General features: G+C 40.9%; 1 protein-coding gene across 2 annotated transcripts in view; it reads left to right on the top strand.

Moving 5' to 3' along the window:
• Positions 1 to 14,053, top strand: part of OBSL1 (obscurin like cytoskeletal adaptor 1) — a 57,622-nt gene that overhangs the window by 24,114 nt on the left and 19,455 nt on the right. The window contains exons 10-20 of one of the 2 annotated variants that reach the window (XM_077273090.1): positions 31 to 297; positions 1,851 to 2,123; positions 2,658 to 2,930; positions 4,492 to 4,764; positions 4,929 to 5,201; positions 6,008 to 6,280; positions 6,750 to 7,025; positions 8,556 to 8,831; positions 10,316 to 10,591; positions 13,346 to 13,621; positions 13,735 to 14,004. In XM_077273090.1, the coding sequence (XP_077129205.1) occupies positions 31 to 297; positions 1,851 to 2,123; positions 2,658 to 2,930; positions 4,492 to 4,764; positions 4,929 to 5,201; positions 6,008 to 6,280; positions 6,750 to 7,025; positions 8,556 to 8,831; positions 10,316 to 10,591; positions 13,346 to 13,621; positions 13,735 to 14,004 (3,006 nt within the window). The remainder of the gene's footprint in view (positions 1 to 30; positions 298 to 1,850; positions 2,124 to 2,657; positions 2,931 to 4,491; positions 4,765 to 4,928; positions 5,202 to 6,007; positions 6,281 to 6,749; positions 7,026 to 8,555; positions 8,832 to 10,315; positions 10,592 to 13,345; positions 13,622 to 13,734; positions 14,005 to 14,053) is intronic. The other variant, XM_077273091.1, reaches the window with a different exon arrangement.

Here is a 14,053-nt window from a genome sequence, read left to right as displayed (position 1 = left end):
TTGTAATCCTGCCTCCGTTTTTCTCTGCAGACCTTCCCGTCAAGATAATAAACATGAGTGACACCAGGGAGTTTCTCAGTGGAGAGCGACTGGAGCTGAGCTGTGAGGTGTCACGAGAAAACGCGCAGGTCTGCTGGTATAAGGAAGATGAAGAATTACACGAAAGTGAGAACGTCATTCTGGAGGCAAATGGCTGTCACCGCCGGCTAATCATTCTGTCAGCAGAGACGGCCGATTCCGGTGAATTTGTCTGTGATGCCATCGATGACTCCGCCATCTTTGATGTAACTGTAACAGGTCAGTATGAGACAGATGTACAGATGTAGGACTGTCAGGAATCTACAGTTTTATCATACTGATCTCTACACTGGTGCTGTACTCCAAAATAACCCAACGTTGGACGGTCACTGCAAACCTCAGAATAAATCAATTGTAGAAGTAACTATAAGAAATTTCTCTTATTTCATTGAATTATGCTTCCTACTCCACTTATCAGCCACATCCTCCTCCACCACCTCCTGAACTCATCATTCAACACAAACAAGATGGCCTGCCAGCTAACTGAGGGATCAGATTACAGCTGCCTATTAAAGCCTATGGAGAGGGGAGGGTGGAGCTCGGTGAGAGAGAAAAGCAGAGAAATAAGGCTGCAGCTTTCCAGTAATTGTTTATCTCATCTCAGTGCTGGACTAATGGTACCTTCACACTGAACAACTTAACAACGATATCGCTAGCGATCCGTGACGTTGCAGCGTCCTGGATAGCGATATCGTTGTGTTTGACACGCAGCAGCGATCAGGATCCTGCTGTGCCATCGGTGGTCGGAGCTAGAAGGCCAGCACCTTATTTTGTCGCTGGATCACCCGCTGACATCGCTGAGTCGGCGTGTGTGACACCGATTCAGCGATGTCTTCACTGGTAACCAGGGTAAACATCGGGTTACTAAGCGCAGGGCCGCGCTTAGTAACCCGATATTTACCCTGGTTACCATTGTAAATGTAAAAAAAACCAAACACTACATACTTACATTCCGGTGTCTGTCACGTCCCCCGGCGTCCGCTTCCCTGCACTGTGTGAGCGCCGGCCGGCCATAATGCAGAGCACAGCGGTGACGTCACCGCTCTGCTTTCCAGCGGCGCTTACACAGGATGCAGGAGGAGTGCAGGGAAGCGGACGCCGGGGGACGCGACAGACACCGGAATGTAAGTATGTAGAGTTTTGGGGTTTTTTTACATTTACAATGGTAACCAGGGTAAACATCGGGTTACTAAGCGCGGCCCTGCGCTTAGTAACCCGATGTTTACCCTGGTTACCCGGGGACTTCGGCATCGTTGGTCGCTGGAGAGCTGTCTGTGTGACAGCTCTCCAGCGACCACACAACGACGAAACAGCGACGCTGCAGCGATCGGCATCGTTGTTTATATCGCTGCAGCGTCGCTTAATGTGACGGTACCTTAACAATGTCCTTCTTGCTTCAGTTTTCTAATAAGTATTTATCTCACCCCAGTGCTGGATTCACAGATACACTGCTCTATAATATCCTTCCATGCTTCTTCTGAACATTTGCTACATAGAGAAATGAGAGCAGGAATCTCTCATGTCTGTGTGCTGTGTATGGGAGTCATAAGGAAGCTGGTCTCCACCCACCAGCTCAGAGACAACTGAAAATTGGAGCTAGAGCATGCAGAGGGTAAAACTGGTGAAAATTACAAGTCATATAATGGCCGGAAATAGTGTTATTCTGCATATACTTACATATGATACCTTATTCTGACAAGTCACCTGAAACTACTTTGTGGTTTATCCTTCAATTCTTACTAAGCTCATGATGACTCTCATTCTACATCTAGATCCTCCAGTGAAGATCCTTAACGCAGATGACGACACGGAACATAAATGTGACAGCGGAGAAGCTGTGGTGCTCAGCTGTGAGGTGTCCAGGGAGAACGCCCATGTGCGCTGGTACCGGGATGGTGCGGAGGTGGAGGAGAATGAAAACATCAAGGTGGAGTCAGATGGGAGACATCGCCGGTTGATTATTAGTTGTGCCGGACCGGAGGATTCGGGGGAGTATGTCTGTGACACCGGAGATGACTCAGTCTTCTACAATGTGACGGTGACAGGTCAGTGACAAGATCCATAATGAAGTCATTTCTTATTTATTTTGATTCATTGAGGCACGTACACTTTCCACATTGCCGGGTACCACACAACCATGGATGAGAACCGCATGAAGGTCATGGAAACATGCTTGTACATGTAGAATTACCAATATCTAATAAAATAAATTGGTATCTTACGGTACTCGTCTTGGTTGTACCCGACGTACCCTTCATAATGTCACACATGGGGCATCATGTACATGAGAGCTATGATGTCACAGCTTTCACATGACCTCATCGTCCCATATGGCCAGTAAGGGACAAAACGGTGGTGGGATAATCGTGTTCCCATAGTAGTGCCCAAAAACTACTCCAATGTCAATTGCACTCTCAAGAACATGAAGGTATAAGTGCTGTCACCCACCATCCACATCTGTAGCTGAGTACCAGCCTACATATTTTCAGCCCATCGCTTATCTCTTTGATCCCATCATCATTGTGCATTGACTTTATGAGCAAAAAATTACAAAATCCAAACATGTTTTTTTCCCCTAGAGCCTCCTGTAAAGATCCTGCATTCGGATGATGACACAGATGAGAGGTGTCTCAGCGGGGAGGAGCTGGTGTTGAGCTGCGAGCTCTCCCGGGAGAATGTCCTCGTCCGATGGTACAAAGATGGAGAGACATTGGAAGAGAACGAGAGGATCCGACTGCAGTCCGATGGGAAGCATCGCCGTCTGGTCATCCTCTGTGCACACACACAAGATTCGGGGGAGTTTGTCTGTGACGCTGGAGATGACTCAATATTCTACAAAGTGGCTGTGACAGGTGAGGATACTTTATAACACAAGAGGCCACAAATAGGGTAGAGAGGTCCATGTAACTTGTGATTGTGCGCCTATTCTTTGTGCTTGCATCATTTGCCTAAATTTGGCACCATTCTCAAAGACATAGGGGACATGTCCAAATTCCATTCCGTACGCCCTATAGTATTACGGTAGTTTTGCATTGCTCAAACTTGAACTGGATATTAAATCTTTAACATTCGGCACTTACTAACACTTGGGGCTGTAGGAGAATAAGTCAGTGACACTTGACTGTACAACAATGACTCTATTACATTTATGGATGGTTCTACAACAATGACTCAATGATACTTTCTGATTCTCTGACACTTAGGGCTCTAGAATAGGAAAGATATACATCTTGGTACCGTGTTAGCCAGTAGATAGAAGTCTTTGCCTGATGAAGGGACCTGAGTAGTCTCAAAAGCTTGCAATTTGTTACCATCTTTTCAGTTAGCCATTAAAAGGTATCAACCACTGAGGACTCTCAATTCTAAATATTTTTTTGGCTCTACAATACAAACTCAAAAACCTTGGGCTTCTAAAAAAATGACTTAATGACACTTACGGTGCTAGAACAATGACTTAATGACACTTATAGTGCTAGAACAATGACTTAATGACACTTATAGTGCTAGAACAATGATTTAATGACACATACTGCTAGAACAATGACTTAAGGACACTTATAGTGCTAGAACAATGACTTAATGACACTTATAGTGCTAGAACAATGACTTAATGACACTTATAGTGCTAGAACAATGATTTAATGACACATACTGCTAGAACAATGACTTAAGGACACTTATAGTGCTAGAACAATGACTTAATGACACTTATAGTGCTAGAACAATGATTTAATGACACTTATACTGCTAGAACAATGACTTAAGGACACTTAAAGTGCTAGAACAATGACTTAATGACACTTATAGTGCTAGAACAATGATTTAAGGACACTTATAGTGCTAGAACAATGACTTAAGGACACTTATAGTGCTAGAACAATGACTTAATGACACTTATAGTGCTAGAACAATGACTTAAGGACACTTATAGTGCTAGAACAATGACTTAAGGACACTTATAGTGCTAGAACAATGACTTAATGACACTTATAGTGCTAGAACAATGACTTAAGGACACTTATAGTGCTAGAACAATGACTTAAGGACACTTATAGTGCTAGAACAATGACTTAATGACACTTATAGTGCTAGAACAATGACTTAATGACACTTATAGTGCTAGAACAATGATTTAATGACACTTATAGTGCTAGAACAATGATTTAATGACACTTATAGTGCTAGAACAATGACTTAATGACACTTATAGTGCTAGAACAATGACTTAATGACACTTATGGTGCTAGAACAATGACTTGGATGCTGAGCCTATATTGCACGCACATGGTTTTTACTGGATAGGTGCAGGGATATTTAGCGGCCGGGGACCAGTAACGTCATTGATAATATGATGCGGGGAACTCGTTTTTGGATGCACAATTGATAAACTCATTTCCGTCTCTTTACTTTCAGATCCTCCTGTGAAAATTGTGAACACAAGTGATAATGTAGAGCACAAGCGTCTCAGTGGAGAGCGAGTGATACTCAGCTGTGAGGTGTCCAGGGAAAATGCTAAAGTATGTTGGTACAAAGATGGAGTGGAGGTAGAAGAAAGTGAGGACCTTGTTTTGGAGTCAGATGGAAAGCATCGTAGACTCATCATCCAAAACGCTGGAGTAAAAGACTCTGGAGAGTTTGTCTGTGATGCCAAAGATGACAGTGTCTTCTATAATGTTCTGGTGACAGGTCAGTGCTCCTTTGCATCTCCTTCATACAGTCTCCACCATAGATTGTGACACATACACAACACATGCCATGGTCCTATGATCTCCAACTGGAATATAGACTGATGCTTCTCTTCAATGGTTCATTCCTGAATGGTGATGGTCTGTTAATGTCCTGTTTTCCAGAACCTCCAGTGAAGCTAGTGAATACTAGTGTTGACACAGATATGATGTATCTGGCCGGGGAGCAAGTGGAGCTGAGATGTGAGGTGTCCAGAGAAAACACCTCTGTGCGATGGTACAAGGATGGAGATTTGGTGGAAGAGATAGAAAACATAAGTCTGGAATCGGATGGGACGCATCGTGGGCTTACCATCCTCTCTGCCCAAACTCAACACTCAGGAGAGTATATCTGTGATGCCGGAGATGACTGCATCAGTTACTACGTTAAAGTTACTGGTAAGCGAAGCTGGTTTTTCCCCACAAAAGTTTGTCAATGCTATGTTTATGGTCCACACCACTGATGATGGCGTCTCATCCTGGAGACTTCTCCGGGGATGTGGTGCTTCTGACCATTAAGAGAGTCAATAACCAACTTTGCCATGAACTGAAGATTGAACACCAGACTAGAATAAAAGTCAATCATAAAAACATGCCAAACCTGTCCACCCAAAGCATCTGGTGGATCCACGTAAAGGAGCTGGCCAGGTCTATCTGCTCAACTCTATCTACTTGAAGGCAAAATACCCTGGAGTGTCGCGTACCATAAATCCAACCCATGGCGCTCCAAGAAACATGGATCACTTCTGGGTTGGTCTTGCTACCATTTTCAATAGGTAGTGAGAACCTGCAAAAGGTTATGATCTCCATAAGTGGTGAAACATATGGAAAATGTAGTCATGAAAATAGTCATGGGGCATTAGAACTTTCTTTCCAAGTGGAAAAAGTGTGCTGGTGTCAAGCAGCACCTGAAAGCATGCTCATTTTTATCATTGCGATGAAACACCCCTTCTCCTCAATCTCTATGCATGGCACTAAATACAGCAATTATTATGTAAAGATCAGTGCCATCAAAAAAGAAATTAGATCTTGGGCCCACAAGGTCACATACTTTTGAGTCAGACCTAAAATTGAGCAGCGTATGGTAATAAACTATACATTTCATCCTGATATATTGATGTTATAATTGTGTAATATCATATTATAATCTTAGGGTCTATATAAGGCCACTTATATGTTATTAATGTTTTGCCATTGTTTTCTAGAGCCACCAGTGAAGTTTGTCAACACAAGTGAAGACATGGAGTTGTCATGCGTGAATGGGGACCCTGTGGTATTAAGTTGCGAGGTGTCTCGGGAGAACGCCCATGTGCGCTGGTACAGGGATGGTGTAATGGTGGAGGAATGCGAGAACATCAGGTTGGAGTCTGATGGTCGAATACGCAGACTGGTTATACGCTCGGCACAGGCACAGGATTCGGGAGAGTACGTCTGTGATGCCAGGGACGATGCTGTGTTCTACAGTGTATTAGTGACAGGTAAGAGACCTTGAGGTCATGTAAGCGCCATGCTATCCAACACTAAGGAAAGTGGAGCTGTAAGGTGGGGCACAAAATCTCACCCTACATGATACCAACGCTTGTAGAAGACCATCCATGCTCTTGTAGATAATCCTCACTCCTCCATCGTTCTCCACCCTCCTGCACTTTTTGTGTTAACACAACCATTGTCATATCTCCATTCCAAGGTCCTCCAACATTACAGCTCCACCCTTCTTAAGTCCTGAAACTGTTACCTTGCTTCATAACTTCGTTGTTCTTCCATATCATTTTCCACCCATTTTTCATATTAAACTCAAATTCCTTTCCATATTGTCATCACTCAGAACATGATTCGGTAGGCCTGTAGCCTATCTTTCTTTACTGAGTTTTTTTGGCATACTTTGTGTTTCCTTCCACTTTTCATGATCTGCATATATTAATATTATTACTTTTTGTATTTTTCTAGAGCCCCCCACAAAGATTGTGTTCCCAGAAGTCCGCTCACAGGAGCTTGAGTATATTGTAGGGGAGCGGGTGGAGCTGGCACTGGAAGTATCGCGTAGCAGTGGTGCAGTCCGCTGGTTTAAGGATGGCCTGGAGGTTGATGAAGATGAGAACCTGCAGGTGATCTCAGAGGAAACTCGACGATGTTTGATCTTGTCAAGAGCCAACGTTGACGACTCTGGGGAATACATCTGTGACACAGACAGCGACTCTATCACATTTGATGTCAAGATATCTGGTAAGGAAATTCAAGGTTCACCATATGCTGGAAACTCTCTGTGACTACGCCAACCATCCCAATGTAAATATTGACCATGGTGCCCAATTGTGAAAATATAGGGTGATCTTCCCCATGTAGCCTGACTTGGCAGTTTTCTCAACAGTATCGGTTTTCATGGTATGCAGAACAGAGTAAGAGATGGTTGGAGTGCGGCAAAGCTATCTGTGATCTTCTCCTGATCCCTTGGAGAAAGTTGGGCCACATGCCGGGTGACCAATAGAACCAATCATGAAAATGTCTGAGGGTGATTAAGGCAGTTTTTGCTCAATAAAAGTTCTTCACTCTTTACAAAAACCTGATTAATAACAACAGAAAAAAAATTAACTCTAAGTAAGTTTTTCAATTTTTACAAAAATTTGAATAATGACAGTAAAAGAATTGCTTAAAATAAGTTAATGCTTGGCAAAAATCGGATTAATAACAACAGTAAGAGATTTACTCAAAATAAGAAGTTCACTTTTGACAAAAATCTGATTAATAACAACAGTAAGAAGTTTTTCACTGTTTACAAAAATTGGATTAATAAGGACAGCAAGAGATTTGCTCAAAATAAAAAGTTCTCCACTTTCTACAAAATTCAGATTAATAATGACAGTAGAAGATTTGCTCAAAATATGTTCTGTTTGTTTTGCAAAAATTGGATTAATAGTGACAGGAAAAGATTTGCTCAAAATAAGAAGTTATTTACTTTTTACAAAACTCCGATTAATAAGAACAGTAAGAGATTTGCTCAAAATAAGTTCTTCACTTTCTACAAAATCAAGATTAGTAATGACGGTAGATTTGTTCAAAATATTTTCTTCTCTTTTTTTTTACAAAAATTGGATTAATAGCAACAGTAAAAGATTTGCTTAAAATAAGAAGTCATTTATTTCTTACAAAAATCTGATTAATAACAGTAAGAGATTTGTTCAAAATAAGATCTTTACTTTTTCCAAAAATCTGATTGATAACGACAGTAAAAGATTTGCTCAAAATAAAAAGTTCTTCACTTTTTACAAAAATTGGATTAATAAGGAAAATAAGTAATTTGTTCAAAATAAGTAGTTCTTTATTTTTCTGCAAAAAAATCTGATTAATAACGACAGTAAGAGATTTGGTCTAAGTCCCACCGCTCCAAGCCTCCTTAATTCTTGTTGACCAAAATTGCATGAAACTCAACAGTAATTCTTGACAATCCGTGAGTACTCCGAGTCAGACTGATTGTTAGGGATCTACTGTCTGACAACTCCATGTGAAAGCTTATGTTGTCGGACAGTGCATCCCTAGCAAGGACACAACTCGTGTTTCGATCAGAACTGTGTTCAAACCGCACAAGTCAAGAATCAGTCCCACCAATCATTCCTCGTCTCAGCCGGCACTATTGATCAGATTTTTCTAAGATTTTGCCTATTGAATAACAGGGAGCTCAGTTTATTAAATCTAGATTTTTTTTACAAATATTATTTTTTATTTAACTTCCTTTGTGCCTCTATTATTGTTATGCAGAGCCCCCCGCCAAGTTTGTAAGCGCCGGCTGCTCCCCTCCTGTGCTGCACGTGACCGAGGGGGATCCGCTGTCCATACAATGCGAGCTGTCTCGTACACCAGATGCCATTCGATGGTTTCGGAATGGGACAAAAGTGGCGCCAGATGGGAATCTCACTATGGACGATGAGGGAGAAAAGTGCACCCTAAGTCTGCTCTGTGCACAGCCGGAGCATGCGGGGCAGTACGAGTGCAGCGTTGGCACCGACTCCCGCACCTTCCAAGTCACAGTGGATGGTGAGTAACAGCCTATAAAGCCATGTAGACGTGTGCAGATCAAATGTTGCATTATCATCAAACTTTTGTACTATAAAAAGCACAGGACCATCAGTATAAAAAAATATCACCACCTTGTAGAGTCTGTGCTCCTGGGCACGCACCCGATCTCTGCACCACTTGTAGGGGCAACACAAAGGTGCAAGCTGGGCAGCAGATATACTCGAAAAATACAGAAATTGGCAAAAAAAAATATTTTTTTTTGTTGTTCCCGATTCAGTCCATTTAAAAATGTGTATGGACGGTATTTTAAATTTTGTATCAGAAATAAACAGCTTTGACAGCTCTGCAGATATGTCATTATATGTGAAATCGAATTACACCATTTAAAGGAACTTCAATATTTATGACCCATCCTTAACATTGGTCATGAAAATCAGATCAGGGGCAGCTGAACCCCAGGTGATCACCGTGATCAGCTACAGCTGGAGAGAAATGCCACAGCGCCGGATGATGTGTAGTGGTTGTGAACGGTACTGCATGCCGTCTCCCATTAACTTCTATAGGAGGGTTCTGACGGTACCATTCATGGGCACTACATGGTGTATGGAACCATTTTACTTCCAGGGCCTCACAGCCCAATAAATATAGATCATTGGGGTTGTTGTCAGACTCCCACCAATATGATATCGATGATCTAATCTAAGCCTAGGTCGGAATAATAAATCCCTGTAATTATTGATGAATGTGTCGTTACAATGATACGTCTGTATATTATCAGCCACGTGTGTCTTCTCATTGGTGGCTGATGATTTGCTGCTGACCTTGATGGTACAGCTGGTTACTGTGGTGCACTAATGTATCGTGACCATTTCCTCTATACCAGTCTAACCTAGTATGTGGCACTCCAATTCTCGAAAAACTCCAACTTTTAAAATACCCTTACAGCCTGTAAATGCCATAGAATGCTGGGAGTTGTAGTTCTGAAGCAGGCATAGCTTTTTTTATCAGACAGTTGGGTTCAAAAATAATTTTTGCACTTGGATTTCATAAACAAATGTAGGCAGTTTAGCTCTTAAACTGTAATAAAGAAATTAAATTTATGTGCAAAATTTCTAATTACAAATTAAAGGGATCGTCCACCTGCATGTGTGCTGACAAAAATCTGATTAATAAAGCTGGAAAACAACAAGTTTCACATAATACCAGAGCCAACTCTGCCCTCTGAAGCCCAGAAGTTACCCATAGTCATCTCATACTATTCCAACTTGCCTTAGTAATCAGATTTTCCTAGAAGTTTAGAATTATGTTTTTTTTTTTAATGGATTGGAGGTAAATGTTTTCGGTGAATGTCTGCTGCGTCTGTGATGCGATCATTGCCTTATTTGCCAATATTATGTGCTTTGCAACCTAATTAAAAGGGGGATTGAAATTACAGTTAAATTCTGTCCCTCTTCGTTATCACCTGGGACTCTTAATTCCTCTCGGTGTTTGGTTCTTGGAAGAGGCTGTAGTGGTGGTCTTAGAGCGTGACCAGATCATGCCGCGGAGGTTGTGCACTGTGTCTGAGGACCTCAGGCTGGCACTGTCTCTGTCCCGATATGACGGTGAAGTGAGATGGTACAAGGACGGCGAGCGGCTACAGGACAATCCGCACATACTAATGGAGGAGCGGGGAGCACAGCGCTTGCTGACCATCCTTGGAGCAGTGCGTGATGACGCAGGGGAATATCTGTGCGATGCCCGAAACGACAGCTTCAGCTTTTATGTCACTGTGGGAGGTAACAGGAGTGACGAAGAGGCACTGCAACCAAAACCCTCCTGCATCATACCCCATAACACCTAAACCCTGCATCCACCCCTCCACCCAGCCTATGCTGTGGGACCCCGTATTGCATCCCACTGAGATGTTAAATGTTCGCTTCACCCAACAAAGTCTCTTGGATGTAATCACCATTAAATAAAAATGAATAATCTAATGAATTATGGCAGAAAAGAACATCATAGTATCACACAACATGAGACCTAAAGAGAAATTCCAGTAAGTGTCGAAATCCGCAAGTTACATGGTAAACACAGAATAAATTACCTTGTCTCCCATGTACAAGAATACAACTACAATAATACTGCCCCTATACACAAGAATATAACTACTATAATACTGCTCCCTATGTAGAAGAATATAACTACTATAATACTGCTCGTATGTACAAGAATATAACTACTATAATACTGCTCCTATGTACAAGAATATAACTACTATAATACTGCCCCTATGTACAAGAATATAACTACTATAATACTGCTCCTATGTACAGGAATATAACTACTATAATACTGCCCCCTATGTACAAGAATATAACTACTATAATACTGCTCCTATGTACAAGAATATATCTACTATAATACTGCTCCCTATGTACAAGAATATAACTACTATAATACTGCTCCTATGTACAAGAATATAACTACTATAATACTGCCCCTATGTACAAGAATATAACTACTATAATACTGCCCCTATGTACAAGAATATAGCTACTATAATACTGCCCCTATGTACAAGAATATAACTACTATAATACTGCTCCTATGTACAAGAATATATCTACTATAATACTGAACCCTATGTACAGGAAAATAACTACTATAATACTGCTCCTATGTACAAGAATATAACTACTATAATACTGCCCCTATGTACAAGAATATAACTACTATAATACTGCTCCCTATGTACAAGAATATAACTACTATAATACTGCTTCTATGTACAAGAATATATCTACTATAATACTGAACCCTATGTACAGGAAAATAACTACTATAATACTGCTCCTATGTACAAGAATATAACTACTATAATACTGCTCCTATGTACAAGAATATAACTACTATAATACTGCTCCTATGTACAAGAATATAACTACTATAATACTGCTCCTATATACAAGAATATAACTACTATAATACTGCCCCTATATACAAGAATATAACTACTATAATACTGCTCCTATGTACAAGAATATAACTACCATAATACTGCCCCTATATACAAGAATATAACTACTATAATACTGCTCCTATATACAAGAATATAACTACTATAATACTGCTCCTATGTACAAGAATATAACTACTATAATACTGCTCCTATGTACAAGAATATAACTACTATAATACTGCTCCTATGTACAAGAATATAACTACTATAATACTGCTCCTATATACAAGAATATAACTACTATAATACTGCCCCTATATACAAGAATATAACTACTATAATACTGCTCCTATGTACAAGAATATAACTACCATAATACTGCCCCTATATACAAGAATATAACTACTATAATACTGCTCCTATATACAAGAATATAACTACTATAATACTACCTCCTATGTACAAGAATATAACTACTGTAATACTGCCCCTATGTACAAGAATATAACTACTATAATACTGCTCCTATGTACAAGAATATAACTACTATAATACTGCCCCTATGTACAAGAATATAACTACTATAATACTGCTCCTATGTACAGGAATATAACTACTATAATACTGTTCCTATGTACAAGAATATAACTACTATAATACTGCTATAGTGCACAGGAATATAACTATAAGTATATGTATATTGACCCTATGTACAGGAATATAACTACTATAATACTGCCCCTATGTACAGGAATATAACTACTATAATACTGCCCCTATGTACAAGAATATAACTACTATAATACTGCTCCTATGTACAGGAATATAACTACTATAATACTGCCCCTATGTACAACAATATAACTACTATAATACTGCCCCTATGTACAAGAATATAACTACTATAATACTGCTCCTATGTACAAGAACATAACTACTATAATACTGCCCCTATGAAGAAGAATATAACTACTATAATACTGCCCCTGTGTACAGGGATATAAAGTTTATATTACACTGGAATTTCTCTGGTGTTGTAAGCCTGTAGGGACTGGTGAGATGATGTCAGTGTAGTGAAGAGTTTTTTAGCGATCAGCTCATGCATTATTTAATGGGTAGTGCTCAAAAGAAATTGTTGGGTGCAGTTTCCATTCTATCTTTTATAATGACACGTTTTGCTCTTTCTATTATATATCCACATGTTATAAAGTTTGATGTGGTCATTACCATAAAAATCAAACATAATAACACGTTTTCTGCATCTAACATGTTGTCTGCTTGTAGCCAAGCTAATTAATTTTCAAAATTTTCCAAAGCCCCTCTATAATCCTCTCTCTGCCCTCCTGTGTCCTTGCTTTGCCTCCTTCCTCCCTCCTGCCATGCCTCCATCATATTGTGCTGTGCCTCTGCAGACCTCCTAACCCCCATGCTTGCAATGCCTCCCTGTCAGTGCCTATTCTCAGATGACATTGCCCGTAGTGACGTTTGCTGTTTCGGCTGAGAAGGGCTGCACTTCTTGCTTGGCGGTCATTTTTTGGTTTTGATTTAGAGTATTTTAGTTTGGGCCCTAATTTGCTTTCCTCTCTCTTAGCACCTCCGGTCACCATTGTGGGCAACACTGGAACTCCAGAGCACCATACTTTGATTACCGGGGATGACCTGGTGCTTTCTTGTGAGATATCACGTCCAAATTTCAAGGTGACCTGGCTGAGAGATGGTGAGGAGCTGGTGTCTGGAGGCCGGGTCAAAATCATATCTCGAGGAGTTCACCGACAACTTACCATACAAAGTGTTCGACCTTCAGACTCCGGAAGGTACACTTGTGATGCCGGCACGGATCAGTTACATACTGAAGTCCATGTGGAAGGTAAAGACCTTTAGTTCATGTACGGGTCTTATCTTTTGGGGCAGCTTTGTGTTGGTTGGTGATGTCATTAGCCGTTTTGTATAATGATATATTTGCGATGGTTGTATTTCTAGCCCCACGGCAAGTGGAATTTATCACTGAGCTCCAGAACATCACTGTCCTGGAAGGAGACACTGCCACTTTCAAATGTGTTGTATCTCCGGAGGATGTGATTCTCAACTGGGAACTCAATGGTTCCCCTCTGAATTCAGACCGGAGAGCCAGTATGGCTAGTAATGGACTCTGTCACTCTTTGACTTTGCATGGCTGTCGCCTCTCCGACTCTGGAACCATCACTGCTAATGCTGAAGGCCTCATCTCACGGGCAAGACTAAGAGTCCAAGGTAGGAACATGCGTCAAGTATGAGCTGGTCCATACCTTTGTTGTCTATC

Source organism: Ranitomeya variabilis, chromosome 7 (assembly GCF_051348905.1).
Source record: "Ranitomeya variabilis isolate aRanVar5 chromosome 7, aRanVar5.hap1, whole genome shotgun sequence".
In the NCBI taxonomy this organism is placed as follows: domain Eukaryota; kingdom Metazoa; phylum Chordata; class Amphibia; order Anura; family Dendrobatidae; genus Ranitomeya; species Ranitomeya variabilis.
The sequence above is the reverse complement of the archived record's forward strand: the minus strand, read 5'-3'. Positions and strand labels throughout refer to the sequence as shown.